Consider the following 15,047-nt stretch of genomic DNA (forward strand, 5'->3'; position numbering starts at 1 on the left):
ACCACGAAAGGATAATGGCACCTTCCTTTGGTGTTTGTGCAAATAATTCCAGAGGAAATTCGATCGCACAAACAATGTAAATATCTTTTTCCTATTCTTTTCTTGCTACAAAAACAGCTGACGCCGCACCATAAACCCACTCCAGACCGCATCCCCTGTTGGAAAATTCGATCGTGTTGAGCGTGCAACCAAAGGAAAACCTTCCTCTCGGGGGATCCTTCCTTTGCTTTGTTTTCACGCTGAAGGAAAAACAGCTGTTGAGGTAAGGAATTACATGGAAGGTTAAAATCAAAGTGTTCCAAGTGCCAAAAAGGTCTCGAAAGGTTAAACGTATCTTCATTCATCGGGAGAAGGCCTCTTCATTCATCGAATTTCTTCAAGTGTAAAAGAATTTATCATATTTTTGATGGATCTGCAAGTCTTCCAAGGAAATGGAAGCTTCATTTATTCCTCAACTCTCAATTCTGCTCATGATTTGGATCTGCAATCCTCGAATTTCTCTGCGTGTAGCTGCATTTATCAGGTTTTTTGTGTGTGGCACTCTCTCTCAGTCTCGAGTCTCGCCTCACGTCCTCTTACCACAAATGGTGGCGGCTAAGGCTGAGGCTAAACTCGTTGTCAAGTTTGCTTTTGGTGGGGTAGGTACATCATGCGGCGTGTGGCATACAACAACAGACACAACCCAACGCAACTTTGGCTTCGTCGAAAGTTCACCACCACCAAAAAAGCAAAACAACAAAAAACTTCAGTATAAACAATTTGCTATGTATCTGTGCGTATCTGTGTGTACTCTGCATGTATCTGTGTATCTGTATGCCTGCCCTGTGCTTTCCCATTAAACATAATCGAAATGCGACGCCGTTGTCGCGTCGTGTGGCAGTGGCAGTGGCAGCAACGACAGTGGCTTCGGCAGTGGTTGCCATGAAAGGGAATGCACTTTCGATTCCCCCTGTTAAGGGCTTTCGAGAGAAAATATGGCATATTATTCTGCTTGTCGTTTGGAGGTACGAGTAAAGAACGAACGATTCGACGCCATTGTTCTTACGGTAGGCACGTGCAACATGGCAACGCGCCACCACCCCAAAGCGGGTCGAAGAGCACAGACTACAGAGAGAGCGAGAGCGAGAGAGGAGTCTCGTGTCCAAAGAGTATTCCCAGAGCGATCCCAATCGCAGCAGGGTCCTGCATGGGGTGGGCTCTGGTTCTGTTCCTCTTCTCAATCAATCTGTGTGCGTTGTGTTGTGTGTTTGCTATGCAGCTTAGAATTACAAATAGAATCCATACATATACGGAACCCCCTCTGCCCAAATGTCAGTTGAAAGCTAAGGCCATAGCATAACCAGATCCCAAGCGAATCCCAGGGAATCCGAAGCCTTGGCAAGTCGAGACGCGTCTCAGAAGTGCGCCAGCCACGCGAGCATTGTGCTGCCTGCCCGAAAGATACACAGATCTGGGAGGCAAGGCAAGGACACTACATGCTGCAAATTCCAACCCCATGTTCGATGGCAGGCAGGCAGGCAACCCTCCTGCAGGCAGAAAGTCCTCACAAAAAGTTCTTCTTGTAGAGCCGCGGCTGCCTCTGCTTTATTTTGTCATCAATAAAGTGAGAGAAAATTGAGACTCAAAATAAAGCAGTCAAAGGGGAAATTCTACCGCTTGATGCTTGTGATTAATCCTCGGGTTCTGGGTGTCGTCTGTCTATCAACATCAAGAAGATTATCCAGAAATTGAATAAGGTTTAAGGCAAAGATCTGCACACACATAAATCTTTCCCTCACTCTTTCTCCCTCTGTGGGAATGATCCCTTTATCGTTAGAGACTTACAAATTTATGTACATTATTTTGTATGGAAATGATCCTTCATTCATAGAAAAACTACTCGGTAAATCTTCTCAAATGAAGCTACTGCTTATGTCCCCATAATCATCTATCATTCTGCTTGGGAATGATATGCAGATCTTTGGCAGAAAATTAAGGCAGCTCCAGGTTTGGTTAATGGCAGATGGACCACAGGCGACTATTCCCTACAACTCGTTAATTAGGAATAATATTTCAGGCTGTAGGAAGTCATTGAGACATTCTGTACAGAAGTGCAGAGATGAATGAACAATTCCAATGCCTCAAAGAATCGACTTTCCATTAAAATCTTACATGTAATTACTTTCATTTTTCCATTTCTCTGCAGCTAACCCTTTTCTCTTTGTGTACTCTGATAATCTGCTGGGCTGATTGCTCTGATTTCTGCGCTCCAAGGCGTACTTGGCACAAATTTGCACTCAAAGACACCAACGACAACCAGGACAACCCATGGCGAGAAGGAGTGATGATGCCCCCAAACTCCTGTTGCTGCCTGCCTGCTGCTACCTTCTGTTACCTCCCGCTGCTCTTTAGCTACGCATTTTGTTTGTTGTTTGTATCGCCCCAATGCCTAACCCTTAAGTGCATCTTTTTATGGTAATTTTCAAGTGCAATTCCCATTCTCCCCCACCGACTCTGTCTGTCTGTTGCTTCCTTCTTTTGCTCCCACCTTACATGAGGCTCTGGAGGAGGCTACCACGCTACCCTTTTGGCTCCTCCTCTGGCAATAATTAATGTTCGAAAATGCATCGTTTATGCGGCATAATGCATTCGTTGCATCCATTTCTGTGTGTCGTCTCAAAAGCCTCTTTGGAGTCGCGTGCAACAGCACTTGCTGCTTGGCCAGCTCCTCGAGAGGATGCACTCAACTTGTGGCACATGTTGCCTCTGCCCCATTGTCGAAGGGTTGTTGTTGCTTCTTTGGCTGGCTGCCTTTTTGGGGGTTACACTGCCGCAAGGGATCTCTGCCAGCAGCATCAGCCACTGAGCTGTAATTAAATTTTTCGCTTTCATAATTTCAAGCAATTTCTGGCTCTGATTTCTGGATTTCCAAGGGCGTGAATTATATTTTAATTGGGATTCAGGCGATTCCTGCCATAAGGAATGGATTATGCTACCTCCCCCAGAGTGCCACAAATTACTTCAATTCTTTTCCAAATTTCGTTTGCCCGAAAAGCTTGAGGAATTTGCATGATAATCCTCTCCGAAGTAAACAAATAGCACCCGAAAAATCAGTAAAAGTTAAGAATTGGGGGAATATTGGATGCATTCGAGGGATACATAATTATAGATGTATTCCACCACACACGAGTCAACACGAAATTATGCAGCAAGCAGCATGCAGCGCCGCAGGGGCATACAAATCACTCACACATGCAGCAAAAGCGAAAGGAAAAGGCAAAAGGGGCAGCACCAGAGAGGGGGTACGAGAGCAAAGGCAAAAGCAGGAAAGAAATAAAATATAGTAAAGGCATAAAAGGAAAACAGCACAGAAAAACAATCACAATTCACAATTCTGTCGGGTGTCGAAGTGCTTCGGGCACGCGACCAGCGACCAACGCTCATTTGTTGTTGCGCCTGCTAATGTCCTTGCCGCTCCGTGGCACAGGAACAGGCACAGGCACATACACGATCCGACCCTGCCTCATACAGCGGCATGTGCGGCATGGAAATCACAATGCAACGAATCAAGCAACCAACCAACCAACCACCACCCGAATCTCAGGCCCAGGCAATGGAAAGCGTGGCCTGGCCGCAGCGCAATCGAAGCTGAAAATTCAGCCAGGTGCATTTTCAAACACCAAAAACCCAACAGAACGCACGAGCCACCACATACGAGTGCGCGTATCAGCAGCAGCAGCAGCATAACCACCAATCGAAGGGTGCATAAGGGGCATAGACACAGTGAGGCGTGACTATGAGAGATATGAGGGTTGAGAATTACTAAAACATAGATTGAACCTATGGAATTTCGACTCTTTAGATCTTTAAAATCGTTACAAAGAAGTTTTACGACTACTTCCCTATAAGAAATTATCCCAGAAATAAGAATTATCCCACTAAATCCCAATCCGAAAATGTTTCTACTCTTCAAATTTTAGTTTACTCCAAAATGTTTTTAGATTTCTTCGATTTTGCATAAAGCGTTCCTCCACTGTAGCTAGTTACCACTGTATCCAGTGGCCATAAAGCAGAGCTCAAGCGTAGCGCGATTTCTAGCCTGCACTGCGTTCGGTTCGCCCGTTCGGGCATTCAGCGTTCTGAGTTCTGAGGTCTCTAAGGCTGTTGCTGATTTCAATAGGGGGTTTTTTTTTTTTAATAAAATACTCGCGCGTCACTCTACTCTACTGCTTAGGGGTGGCACTGCACCACCACACTGCCGCTGCAGGAGGAGAACTCCGCACCGTTCTAAGCCTCGTTCTCTCATATCCGCCGCATGTCAGTCACAGTGCATTGAATGTCCATAGGGAGGGTTCGGAGCCAGAAGCAGGAGCCAAAGCCCGAGCCAGAACCCAAGCCCGAGTTGGGAGGGGGTCGCATATAAAATATTACGTTTTACCCCCTTATCTGACGGACTATGCGATATATAAAATTCCAATTGGACGCGTTCACCGCAAAAAAGCGAGGCCAGAAAGCAAAAAAGGGGCGAGAAAGGGAGAATCCCTTCGTTTGCCAAGATCCTGTGCACAGGATTCCCCTTCAATGCCGCGGCTGCCGCTGCCGCTGCTGCTGCTGTGTGAAAATTGCACGACTTGCGCTTCTGCTTTTGACAATGGGCCTCACAGAGCATTAACTAGTTTCCGTTGCAATTCCGATTTCAGGGATTCTACCCGTCGCCGCTTAATGAGGAACTTCATTACAAAAGCAACCCCATTCGACGGAGCACTGCCACTGCCCCCTGCCACCGTCTTCTTCTCTGTATAGCGCCGTTTCCTGTTTGGTTTGTTTCAATTAAATCGCATGTGCGACCCACGGAACACAGGACACATTGCTGGGCCGGGCAGACGGCTATGGCTCATCTGTTACTTAATCATGGCATTGCCATGGATACCTTTTGCAGCGAGGGTGTCCCTGTCCCTGTCCCTGTCCCTGTCCGCGTTCTGTCCGTACTGCCCTACGCGACCTTTGAGCAGGCACTGATATTTATTGCCATTCAATGGCACAGATGGGCTCAAAGGCGAAGCCTTCGTGGGACTTGAGAGTAAATGAAGAATTTTACAAATTGAAGATTGATATTCGGGTATACGATATGATATTTGGGTTAAGTGAATAATAGTAAAGCAATATAAAAATGTATAATACACAGACTTCAAGTCTTTGATGGCTATTTAGGCATTCAGACTGGGATCTACAACATTTAGTAGTACGAAGATGGTCCCAAGTAGTCGGTATAATCGTAGCTGGGATAATTATTGCCCCCCAAAGTGACATTGCTCCAGCCAAACTGATAACGTATAAGGGAATCCACATCCTGCACAGCCACGCCTCGTGTCTGCAGCTTCTGGACAAACAATTTGCCCTGTGGAGAGCCAACCACACGCTCGTAGGCAGGCAGAACGGCCACCAGACGGCGCCAGAGCTCCGTCAGAGCGGGACTCGACTGAGTGGCACTCGGTTCCAGCAGCGAGCGGATGAGCTCCAGCGGATAAATCTGGTAGAAATCCAACTCAAAGCCGCGGATTCCATTCACCAACTGCGATGCATGGGGATACTTATTAAGCACTTTAATCTCCAGTTCCAGGTCCTCGAAGATCTTCAGAGAACTGCCCGACAGAATCAGCTGCTGGGAGAGCCACTGCAGCAGTTGCCGCACTTCGGGTTGCACCAGCAATTGTCGACTCAAACGATAGGCCGGCAGGGAATTTATGTCCCTGATGACACCCTGGAACTCTTCGTCGTTCAGGAGATACGCCTGCACGAGCTTCTCAATCTGCTTGCCGGGTATCTGTCGGAAGATGCTCCTCAGCTCGAGGGCCAAAGTGCTGGGTGGTGGGGCAGGCCTAGGAGCAGCAGCGGCCGTTCGAATCGGTGCCAATTGTGCGGCAAAGGTGCCAGCCACCAGGCAGCAGAGGCCTGCGAATGTCCAAGCAGTGAACTGCATTCTGATGTATCTATTTTCTGTGACTAGATGGATGCTGTTCTGGCCTGTTGCTTTTATAGCCAGAGCTCTGGCCCGCGCTTATCTATCCCCACTGCTTCTGTGGAAGCCTCTTATCAGACACTCTCAAGTAAACAGTAAACATCCGAAGCTTTACATAGTGAGACGTGGTAATAGAAAAAAGGTAGTGTGTCAAGATAAAGGTAGGTCTATTTATGACCCTTAGTCATGATTGCTTCACGGCTAAATATGGATTTAGTGGGTGATCAGGGAAAGACAGCAGCAGAAACCCCACTCAATATACGAAGCCAAACGACATTCAAAGTGAAAACATTTCACAGATAATAAATCAAAGAAAAACTCACCAGAAATTGCAATTACTGCAAGTGCACTTTGACGAGTGGTTTTCCTGGGAAACTCTACATGAAACATGGACAGCATTCTGGTCTAATTATGTTTTCCATTCGAACAATTGCATTTTCCGGGTAATTCTCACGGCATTCGGGTAGGTATGATGCATGGAAATGACATTTATCTCCCACTAAAGTTCTCAATTAGAACAAGTGCCTGAGCTCCTGCGATTCCTGAGAGAAAGTGCATTAAAAGCAATCATTAGAACCGACAGATGTCTGTTGTAAATTAGTTACTCTGTACCTTTCACTCGATCGCATATCCGTTCCACCGACATTAGTTCCAGTCGAAGAGACTTCTCCTTGTTCGCTTTTGGTACATGGCATGCCCATGGACACACGCAGATGCGGACACAGGACATAATTAGGATACACTTCCGGCTCCCGCTGCTGCTGCTGCTGCAAAACAAAGGAAACAAACAAATATTTCAATTGAGCACGAAACCGATAAGATTTGCTATATAATTTCTAAATTTTCGAAACTAAACTACAGAAAGAGTCTGGAAAATTGGAACTTTAGACAGGGATGCAGGGGATGCAGAGGGGATGCAGCCACCCCATTAAAAAGGGAGTAGAATGAGGAGGTGAAGGGAGGGCACAAATGTTGATTTTTGGGTTTGGACCAGAGACCAGAGACCACACCAGACCTAGGGGTTGTTTGTTAGCTTCGATTGGGTTTTAGGGCAAAAGTATAAGCATTCTGTGTCGATCGACAGGGGGGAGGGCGCTGCAAAGGGAGGTTGGGTTGGGTTGCAGCTGCCACACTCTCACACACCGGCAGACACTGGCAGACAGGGCAAAGGACAGCATGGCAAACCCGCTTTCGGTGCTTCAGGGATAAATCATGTGTAAAGGTATTTTGATTTTTGTGATTTTTATGCGGCACATTCGCACAGCGCACTCGACGCGGCAGCTGCAGGACTGCATCAGCATTCCAATTGCCATGCCACCGCCGCTGCTGGCTGGCTGGAAAACCCCCTCCTTGCAACAGAATGTTGCCATGCAACTGCCACACACACTCGCACAAACAACAACAAGCGGCAGCTTGGGGCACGAGAAAATACTGCGAGTATTATTTTTTCGTTTTTTAATTGATTTGGCACAGGCTTCAATTTAACGCTTGGCTGCCACTTCCTCTCCGTTTTTGCATTCGAATGTCCTGCACGTGTCCTTCGTTCTGTTGGGGTTTCTGTTTTTTAAGTTTTCCACTACTATAATTTTCAATAATTTTTGTACGTGCACTTCCTGCCTTATGACATGCCAATGAGTCAGAGAATTGTGGAAACGGAACCCATCCTCCCAGCTACAGGTATGTCCGGAGCCCTAGCCGTTCCCCTTTTCTGTGGCACGCGTCAGAGACACAATGGAGAGGGAACCCTCACGAGACAAAGGCGACGAAGGCGAGAACCTCAAACCCAAAGAACAAGGAACAAGGCAGAACAGAACAGAAACCCTCGCCACCGCCAAGAAGTCAGTGCATTATTAGGGGTTGCTTGGTTGATAGTTTCCTTGAGGGTTGTGAGTGGCATTCCTTGAAAGAAGCAGCGCGGCGCAGGCATGGCAGGCATTCCTTTGCCGGAAGGAAGGAAAGCAAAGCAACACGTTCAAGACATTGTTGAGTCATCCATCCATCCATTCCTTCCCCCCTCCTTGTGTGTTGGCATTTACATGCCTCGCAGGACCCTCGGCGGAGGCGCCTTGTCCTTTTAGGGAACCCTCCATTCATTCATTCATTCATTCGTCACTTAATTGAGTTTGCGGCAGGAAGGGGAAAGAAAACCAGAAAATGAGACCATAAAAGAGGCAATTCCTTTGGCAGCAAAAGCGGTGCCAATTGTAGGTTTCACTTTAGGATACAAATTGAAACGCCCTGCCCCTCCCTCCGCGAGGAAACCGACTTCTTACCCTCCTCATCCGTTGCCGTCTTGGTCTTAGGGGAAGCCTCTCTTCATCGAGGGAAAACCTCTTCGTATTCGTTGCCTTTTCTCAGGGGGAAGAAGCCATTAAATTGATTATAAGACATCGCCGTTGAGATGTGTGTAAACTGTTTCCAGCCAGACATTATGTCGCCCAGGGAAGTCCTTTCTGTCTCTCCCTGTTTCTCTTTCGGTTTTTTTTTTAGTGGAAGGCGTGGCAGAATTGAGGAGGATTGAGTTGAAGTCGAAGCTGAGAAATGCAACTAATTAGATGGGTGAGGCAGTCAGATGCCCAGGAAGAAGGCAATGAAGCATTTGAGGCGGCATTTGAGAAACCAATGAGGCAGCAGTTGAGCAGTTAATGGGGGAAGGACTTCGAGAGGTTAATGGAGAGGAATGAATCAATGTTTTGTCCTTTGAAAAGCAAGAAGAAGGTGTGTCAGACCAGACGGTGGTTAGGTAGATCTTTAAGTGGAGGATAGATAGCTTACAAATCCATTCAGCGATACAGTGGCGTGGCCAAGAGGAGGATTTACTATAGAGCTCTTCTTCTTTCCTTTCGTTCTTCTTTTTCGCATTGGAACGAGAGCAATTCCAATAAGAACACACATTTGAAGTGCATTCAATATAAGGTGACATACTAGAGGGCACACTTCCACGCACACTCGCACATTTTGCTTGACAGTGTGAACGAGAGAGAGATCAGATTTCTAAGATTTACTATGTCGCACCTTAACTTTGTTCCACTTGGAAAGAGAGCAGCAAAGACAAACAGCGCTCGCTCATTCCTTTTTTTTCCTCTGCTTTTGGCATTTCTGCACACACGCGCACGCATACTGGCACACTGATAGAACAGCCAAACGAAAACACTACACACATAACGGAACCGTTGGCATTTTGGCTGGTAGATTTTTTCACAAGAAAAAAAAGACTAAGCTTATGAAATCTATATCTGAAATGTATTTTCACTTATTGCACTGCCACTGCACATTTTAACACATTTTGCTTGCACGATCAACCTCTTTTATGCCATTTTTCACATTATACGAACCCGCACTAGATCACGCCACTTTTTCACTTTGCTCCTCTCCTTTCTCATTCCTTTTACACAAGAGCATACACACACACGGGTAGAGCCGCTAAACGAAAACTGGAGACACATAACGGAACCGCTGGCATTTTGACTGGTGGATTATTCACATGAAAAAAAACGACTAAGCTTATGAAATCTATATGTATATGAAATGTATTTTCACTTATTTCACTGCCACTGCACATTTTAACACATTTTGCTTGCACGATCAACCTCTTTTATGCCATTTTTCACATTATACGCACCCGCACTAGATCACGCCACTTTTTCACTTTGCTCCTCTCCTTTCTCATTCCTATCCCACAAGAGCATACACACACACACACTGGTAGAGCCGCCAAGCGAAAACTGGAGACACATAACGGAACCGCTGGCATTTTGGCTGGTGGATTATTTCACATGAAAAAAACATAAGCGCATGGAATCCATATCAAATATATGTGTTCACTTAATGCACTGCCACTTAACACTTATCACTACATTTCCTTGCACAATCAGCCAATTTTATGCAATTTTTCACTCCTTTCGCACTCGCACTAAGTCTGCACTGCTAATTTGAGGTTATGTTGAATGTGTTTATTTGAAATCACTGCATTGCACTAAAATACACTACACTGCACTTCACTACACTGCACTGCACTACACACACTTGCGCCATACTTTTCCAGACAGATTTCCACCATTTTCCGGCCAGAAACTGCAAAACAACGTGGAGCTGACTTGCGAACAAACACTTGAACTGAAGAACGGGAGAACAATGTAAGCGAGAGAACGTTCGAGATGCGTTGCGTGCGCGGCTTAGCTCTCTTTTCTCCCACTCTCTTTTCTGCTGCTCTCTCTAAGTGCACGCTAATTGGCATGCATATACATAAATCTGCATAGTTTTAGCTCTCTCCACAGCATAAAGTGGGGAGAGCGAACTTTTCTGCTATTCTACTCCGCTCTCTCCCCCTGCACAAGATTAATACGAAGGTTTATGGTCCACTTTTTGGCACTCGTGCGAGTGAGAGGGGTATAAAGTGCGGGTGTGGGTGATCAAATTATATTAAGTAAAATGCAAGTAAAATGTAAAATTTAACCGCAGAGCAGGGGAAATCATAGAATGCATCGATGGATCATACATAAAATATCCTGTTTCAGTCCCGTTGTGTTTACAAAAGGCACTCCCTACTTCCTGCTCCCTACAGCCAACATCCTACTCCCCTAAATTCATGGAAAAGTCAGCAGCTGCTGTCTGGCCGAACGTTTATCGCAACGGCGGCACTGATAGCAGTTCCACCCAGAAATCTGTCTGACAGCGGGGAACAAGAGCCAGGAGCGAGGAGACTGTTCACGGCCTGTTGGCCAGGCGGCACGGCACACGTGTGTGTTGCCACAACCTCATTTACATGGAACTTAGGAGTGGGTATACGGAATAGGGATAATAGATCTATAGGGAAAAAGCTCCCTTTCGTCTGATATTTGTTTAAATGTAAATGTAGAATTATGTACATATTAACGATGAAAGGAAAGGCGTGGCAGGGCGCAGGCGCAGCTAGGGGGTTCAGCGACCGGCGGCACGTTCCACGGTTTTACCCTCTGGATAGCGCTAGATAGCGGTACATAAACAGCTGCCCTGCTTTGCCAAAAAACGAGTTTATCCTTTATCCGAATAGTTAAGGCACTCGCGTGCCGCATGCCTCGAGTGCTGTTCCTGTCCTCCCCGCGTAGCTCATTTCGAGCCGAGCCGAGCCTCATTTCGATGCCTCATAAATAACAATGCAATGATCCCCAGGTATTTTTCATGTGTTTGGCACGTTTCACTCGATTTTCCGGTTCTCGATTTTCCTCCCTGCTAATCCAACAAAAGGTGAGCAGCAGGAGGAGGGGTTGGAGTTGGGGAGGGAGTATGTGGCACGCGGCCCTTTTTGATAAATTGTGCTTTAAAGCGAAGGGGCAGCCGCATTGACAAATGGCCAAAGCAATGGCAGCGGACAGGAAAGGCGCCCCCCCAAAGGCGGATGCAGGAGAGTTGTTGGAGCCAAAGACAACAATTGTTTTGTCCTTATTGATGGGAATAAATCTTCATCGCGGCTGCTTCTTGGTTTATTTATCACAAAGTGTAGCAATTACATTAAGCTGCTGGCTTTTCCAGGTTATCAGACACCACCTGGGACCAATAGCGCAGCAGCGAATGCATTTCCCTGAAGCCCAGCCGTTGCGGTAACTTCGACAGGGGCTTGGGGTCGCCAAACACCCTCACCTTGTACAGAAAGAACTCCAGAAGGTCAAAGGCCGCACCATTCGCTGAATGAAAGCTAATTAAAGTCGTGGAACAGCAATTTTGTGGCTTAAAGACGAAGAAAGAATTATTCCTGTCTGATCTTTTGTAGGTTTTCCAGCCTCTCACCGTTGGTTTGAAGTAGATGGTGTCGGTGTAGCGATTCCATGTGGCAGTTCCAGGCATTAGCCATTGCGGCATGAGGGGCAGGAAACGCTCTTGGTTCAGGCCATCGCGGGATTCCCCAGGAATGACTCCCACATGCTTCAGGCACAGACCCATGGCTCTGTCTTCAGCTAATGCTGCAAAGGATTGATTCCTATCCTCCAAAGTGCTGAACGAGTTGCCATTGAAAGCAAACAGATTCAGGCGACGCATTGCTCCGCGACTCAAGACATAGCCCGCTGCCCCATGCATATATCCCTCCCTGAAGTCCGATCTCTGTCGGTGACCGAAGACCAGCGAAGATTCCGGATCATAGCGATAGAGAAAACGTCTCAGGTTCTCCATAATCACATAGCTGAAACGCAGAAAGGAGAATACAAACCACAGAACGGCCGCTCCTCAGTGATTCTGTCACTCACGTATTGGCATTTGCTTTGAGAAACCAGTCGTAACCCTGGAAGTGATTCCTGTAGATGGATCGCAAAGCCTCTTGAACTCTGGCAAATGTGCTGCCATTCAATCCCCTCTGTATCTGACTTCTCATGAATATCAATTTGTTGCACCGCTTGCCCCACGTGGACCTCACTTTGGCCTTCATCCTCGTAATATCCAGGGGATTTGTCAGCACAAGGCACAGCACGCGAGTCTCATTGAAGAGCCAGGCCCTGTCCTCGGACTGAGGTGTTACCATCTTTGTCATGGATCTCATGTGGCTGTAGTCCCAGTACTCCGTGAGGCGAATGCCCAAGATCAGACCGATCACAAGCCCCAAGGCATTGCGAATCATTGTGGGACAGATTGAATACTGACTGGCTACAGTAGGAGAGGCTTAACACTTAATAGCCGCAACAAATGCATTTACTTGGCGGCTACAGTGGTTGAGATTTGCAAATGTTTCTTAATTTATGGTACATTTATTTCACAGCTTAATGGATATAGTAACTATAGGAAAGTACAGCACTATAATAGGGTAGAAAGTAATCCTACTTCAACATCAAGTTCTCCTTCATATCCAGAATATTTCTAAGGCCCAGACGTAGCGATGACACAGCGAACACTCTGATGAGATTAAGTAAAGAAATGGCAGATAGTCCTCTGTAAAGCAAGAATATGATATCAAAAGGATAATATCAAAACCATCCAATGATAATTTCACTTTAGTCTTGTGTCTGTCCTTCCGATTGCTGCTAATTATATTTTTCACGTCCTCTGGCTAGTTACTCCGCTTTCAGGTGGATTTCTCTGCAACATGTCATGCTATTCAAGTCAAGAAACGCTGTCCTGAAACGAAGCTCGAGCCATGGAGAGCTGTAGGCTATGGTCGTCCAACGTTTTCTGGTCATCATTCCCCACCTGTAGAGGAGCTCCCATACGTGCTTTTTGCAGCTTAAGAAGCGTGGCAAATTCAATTCGAATCACAGTTTTGTTGCATCTTCTGCTCACCAGCACTGGCGCATATAATTTAAACAAATTCTAACTATGATTTAGGTCTACTTTTGAGTCCGTGTTCTCCTTCTGCATCCACATCTAAAAGCAATCTGTAATTAAAGGAAAATTAGTGAAACAATTCCAAAAAAGCATTGGTATTTCTCACATAAACATAACTCCTGATGGAACATTCGTTTATCCCTTTTGCTTATTGGGATTTGTGGTTTTTTCTTTGGACCAGAACTCCAGCTGCCGTTGCAGTTGCTGCTGTGGCAAACGCACGGGCAGTGGGCGCTGGGGCAAGGGCTTGCCAAAGACGCGCAGGCGATACAGCAAGTACTCGTAGATCTCAAACTCAAAGTCTTTGACGTAGTGATAACTGATGGCAGAGTCCGAACAGCAGGTCTCCGTCTGTAAAGGAAAGATAGCTTTAGTATCGAACGATATCTTATGACGGAAATGGCTTCTCTTACCGGTTTATAGAACACAATGCTACTCAACCAGCCAGTGGTTGGAAAATGTGGCACCAAATGCTTGGGTGACAGCGGCAAAAATCGTTCTTGTCCCTCCTCATCCCTCGAGTCTCCTGCCACCACACCCACATTCTTCAGGCACTTGCCAATCTGCCGATCCTCTGCCTGCGTATTCTCTGGACAGAAACGAGTGTTGTTCAGCGCAAAGAGATTCAGTCGCCGCAGGGCATCACGACTCAGCACATAGCCTGCGCCACCGGACATGTAGCCCTGCTTGAAATCCGTGCGGAATTTGTGGCCAAAGTAAAGAGCAGCCTCTGGATCGTAGGGGTAGAGAAAGTACCTCAGATTCTCCATGATGACAAAGCTGCAAAGGGAAAAGTGTTAAAGAGAGATTCAAAGATTTGTTTTTGCCACTCACGTATCATCGTCTGCCTTGAGAAACCAGTCGTAATCCTCTCCATGATGCTTGTACGCGTACTCAAAGCCAGCGCGAACTTTGGCATACAGATTTGTACGATCTTCGGGCACACCCACATCGATGGCACCCAGTTCCTTGTCCTCTTCGCTGCTCAGGAATATCAGCTTATTGCAGCGGGCGCCCCATGTGTTCTTCACCTTTGCCGCCTTCCTGCTGTGCCACTGGGGTATGGTCAGCACGAGGCAGAGTACCCGCGTTTCATTAAACAGCCACGCGGCAATGTCCGTCTCCGTTTGTGTCTTTGTTTCGCTGTGGATCTGGGGCGTGGCAGGGGCCTGTGTGAGGGTATAGTCGCGGCCATCTGTGAGTCGGAGGTAATCGAAGAGATCCGTCAGTCGTATGCCAATGACCAGGCCCAGCACCAGGCAGAGCACATTGCGATACATTCCGTGTTGAATTCCAGGCAATCACTGCCAGGGAGAGTGTTCGTAAATGTTTTGAACGGCGCAACGAATGCATTTCGTTGCCAGCTGATTGAAGAGGCTCCCACTCTCCCACTCTTCTTTCTCTCGCTCAAAACGGGTTTAACAAACAGTCGCGGGGATTGTGTTTGGCATTCATAATGAGTCACACAAGTCACAGTCAAAAGAGATGTCGTCAGAAAAGAAATCACCAAAAACTCACATACAAATCACCGATTATGTCTCCTCTCACTTTCTGGAACGCCCGATCATCGGCAAGCCCATCTCCAACGGCCAAACAGGTTTTCGTAGCCAGCACATTCAGGTGTTGACCCATTTTCGGCATAAATTAGCAAACGGCTCGGCTCTCTCCCGCCAATACTCCGCTCTCTCTCTCTCGACACACTAAATCGATCTGTGTAAATGAAATCATTCGGTTTATTTTATTGCTAGATAATCATTTC

At 46.7% G+C, this 15,047-nt stretch overlaps 4 protein-coding genes across 4 annotated transcripts; all 4 read right to left on the reverse strand.

The window, feature by feature from the left end:
* Nucleotides 1-5,096: 5,096 nt before the first annotated feature.
* LOC117894200 lies at nucleotides 5,097-5,990 on the reverse strand. The gene has a single exon (XM_034801115.1). It carries the CDS (start codon nucleotides 5,957-5,959, stop codon nucleotides 5,216-5,218), a length of 744 nt encoding a protein of 247 aa, XP_034657006.1. The 5' UTR covers nucleotides 5,960-5,990; the 3' UTR covers nucleotides 5,097-5,215.
* A 5,418-nt stretch (nucleotides 5,991-11,408) lies between these two features.
* LOC117894201 (glycoprotein-N-acetylgalactosamine 3-beta-galactosyltransferase 1-B-like) lies at nucleotides 11,409-11,959 on the reverse strand. Its single transcript, XM_034801117.1, has 2 exons — nucleotides 11,765-11,959; nucleotides 11,409-11,704 (listed from the first exon to the last, which is right to left on the reverse strand). Exons 1-2 carry the CDS (start codon nucleotides 11,915-11,917, stop codon nucleotides 11,489-11,491), a joined length of 369 nt encoding a protein of 122 aa, XP_034657008.1. The 5' UTR covers nucleotides 11,918-11,959; the 3' UTR covers nucleotides 11,409-11,488.
* On the reverse strand, nucleotides 11,928-12,620 carry LOC117893543 (glycoprotein-N-acetylgalactosamine 3-beta-galactosyltransferase 1-like). The gene is made up of 3 exons (XM_034800193.1): nucleotides 12,220-12,620; nucleotides 11,976-12,155; nucleotides 11,928-11,937 (listed from the first exon to the last, which is right to left on the reverse strand). The coding sequence occupies exons 1-3, from the start codon at nucleotides 12,585-12,587 to the stop codon at nucleotides 11,928-11,930; spliced, it is 558 nt and encodes a 185-aa protein (XP_034656084.1). The 5' UTR covers nucleotides 12,588-12,620.
* Nucleotides 12,621-13,222: 602 nt separating this feature from the next.
* On the reverse strand, nucleotides 13,223-15,039 carry LOC117894195 (glycoprotein-N-acetylgalactosamine 3-beta-galactosyltransferase 1-like). Its single transcript, XM_034801111.1, has 4 exons — nucleotides 14,123-15,039; nucleotides 13,702-14,068; nucleotides 13,395-13,639; nucleotides 13,223-13,338 (listed from the first exon to the last, which is right to left on the reverse strand). Exons 1-3 carry the CDS (start codon nucleotides 14,566-14,568, stop codon nucleotides 13,424-13,426), a joined length of 1,029 nt encoding a protein of 342 aa, XP_034657002.1. The 5' UTR covers nucleotides 14,569-15,039; the 3' UTR covers nucleotides 13,223-13,338; nucleotides 13,395-13,423.
* Between the last annotated feature and the right edge of the window lie 8 nt (nucleotides 15,040-15,047).

This window comes from Drosophila subobscura, chromosome J (genome assembly GCF_008121235.1).
Source record: "Drosophila subobscura isolate 14011-0131.10 chromosome J, UCBerk_Dsub_1.0, whole genome shotgun sequence".
NCBI lineage: Eukaryota > Metazoa > Arthropoda > Insecta > Diptera > Drosophilidae > Drosophila > Drosophila subobscura.

Excerpts from the sequence above, each read along its gene's own strand:
- LOC117894200 (XM_034801115.1), bottom strand. The coding sequence starts at position 5,959 with ATGCAGTTCACTGCTTGGACATTCGCAGGCCTCTGCTGCCTGGTGGCT.
- LOC117894201 (XM_034801117.1), bottom strand. The coding sequence starts at position 11,917 with ATGGGTCTGTGCCTGAAGCATGTGGGAGTCATTCCTGGGGAATCCCGC. Across the intron at positions 11,705-11,764 it reads CCATCTACTTCAAACCAACG|CCACAAAATTGCTGTTCCAC; the intron begins GTGAGAGGCTGG and ends TTCGTCTTTAAG.
- LOC117893543 (XM_034800193.1), bottom strand. The coding sequence starts at position 12,587 with ATGATTCGCAATGCCTTGGGGCTTGTGATCGGTCTGATCTTGGGCATT. Across the intron at positions 12,156-12,219 it reads CTCAAAGCAAATGCCAATAC|CTATGTGATTATGGAGAACC; the intron begins GTGAGTGACAGA and ends TCTGCGTTTCAG.
- LOC117894195 (XM_034801111.1), bottom strand. The coding sequence starts at position 14,568 with ATGTATCGCAATGTGCTCTGCCTGGTGCTGGGCCTGGTCATTGGCATA. Across the intron at positions 14,069-14,122 it reads CTCAAGGCAGACGATGATAC|CTTTGTCATCATGGAGAATC; the intron begins GTGAGTGGCAAA and ends TTCCCTTTGCAG. Across the intron at positions 13,640-13,701 it reads GCATTGTGTTCTATAAACCG|ACGGAGACCTGCTGTTCGGA; the intron begins GTAAGAGAAGCC and ends TTTCCTTTACAG.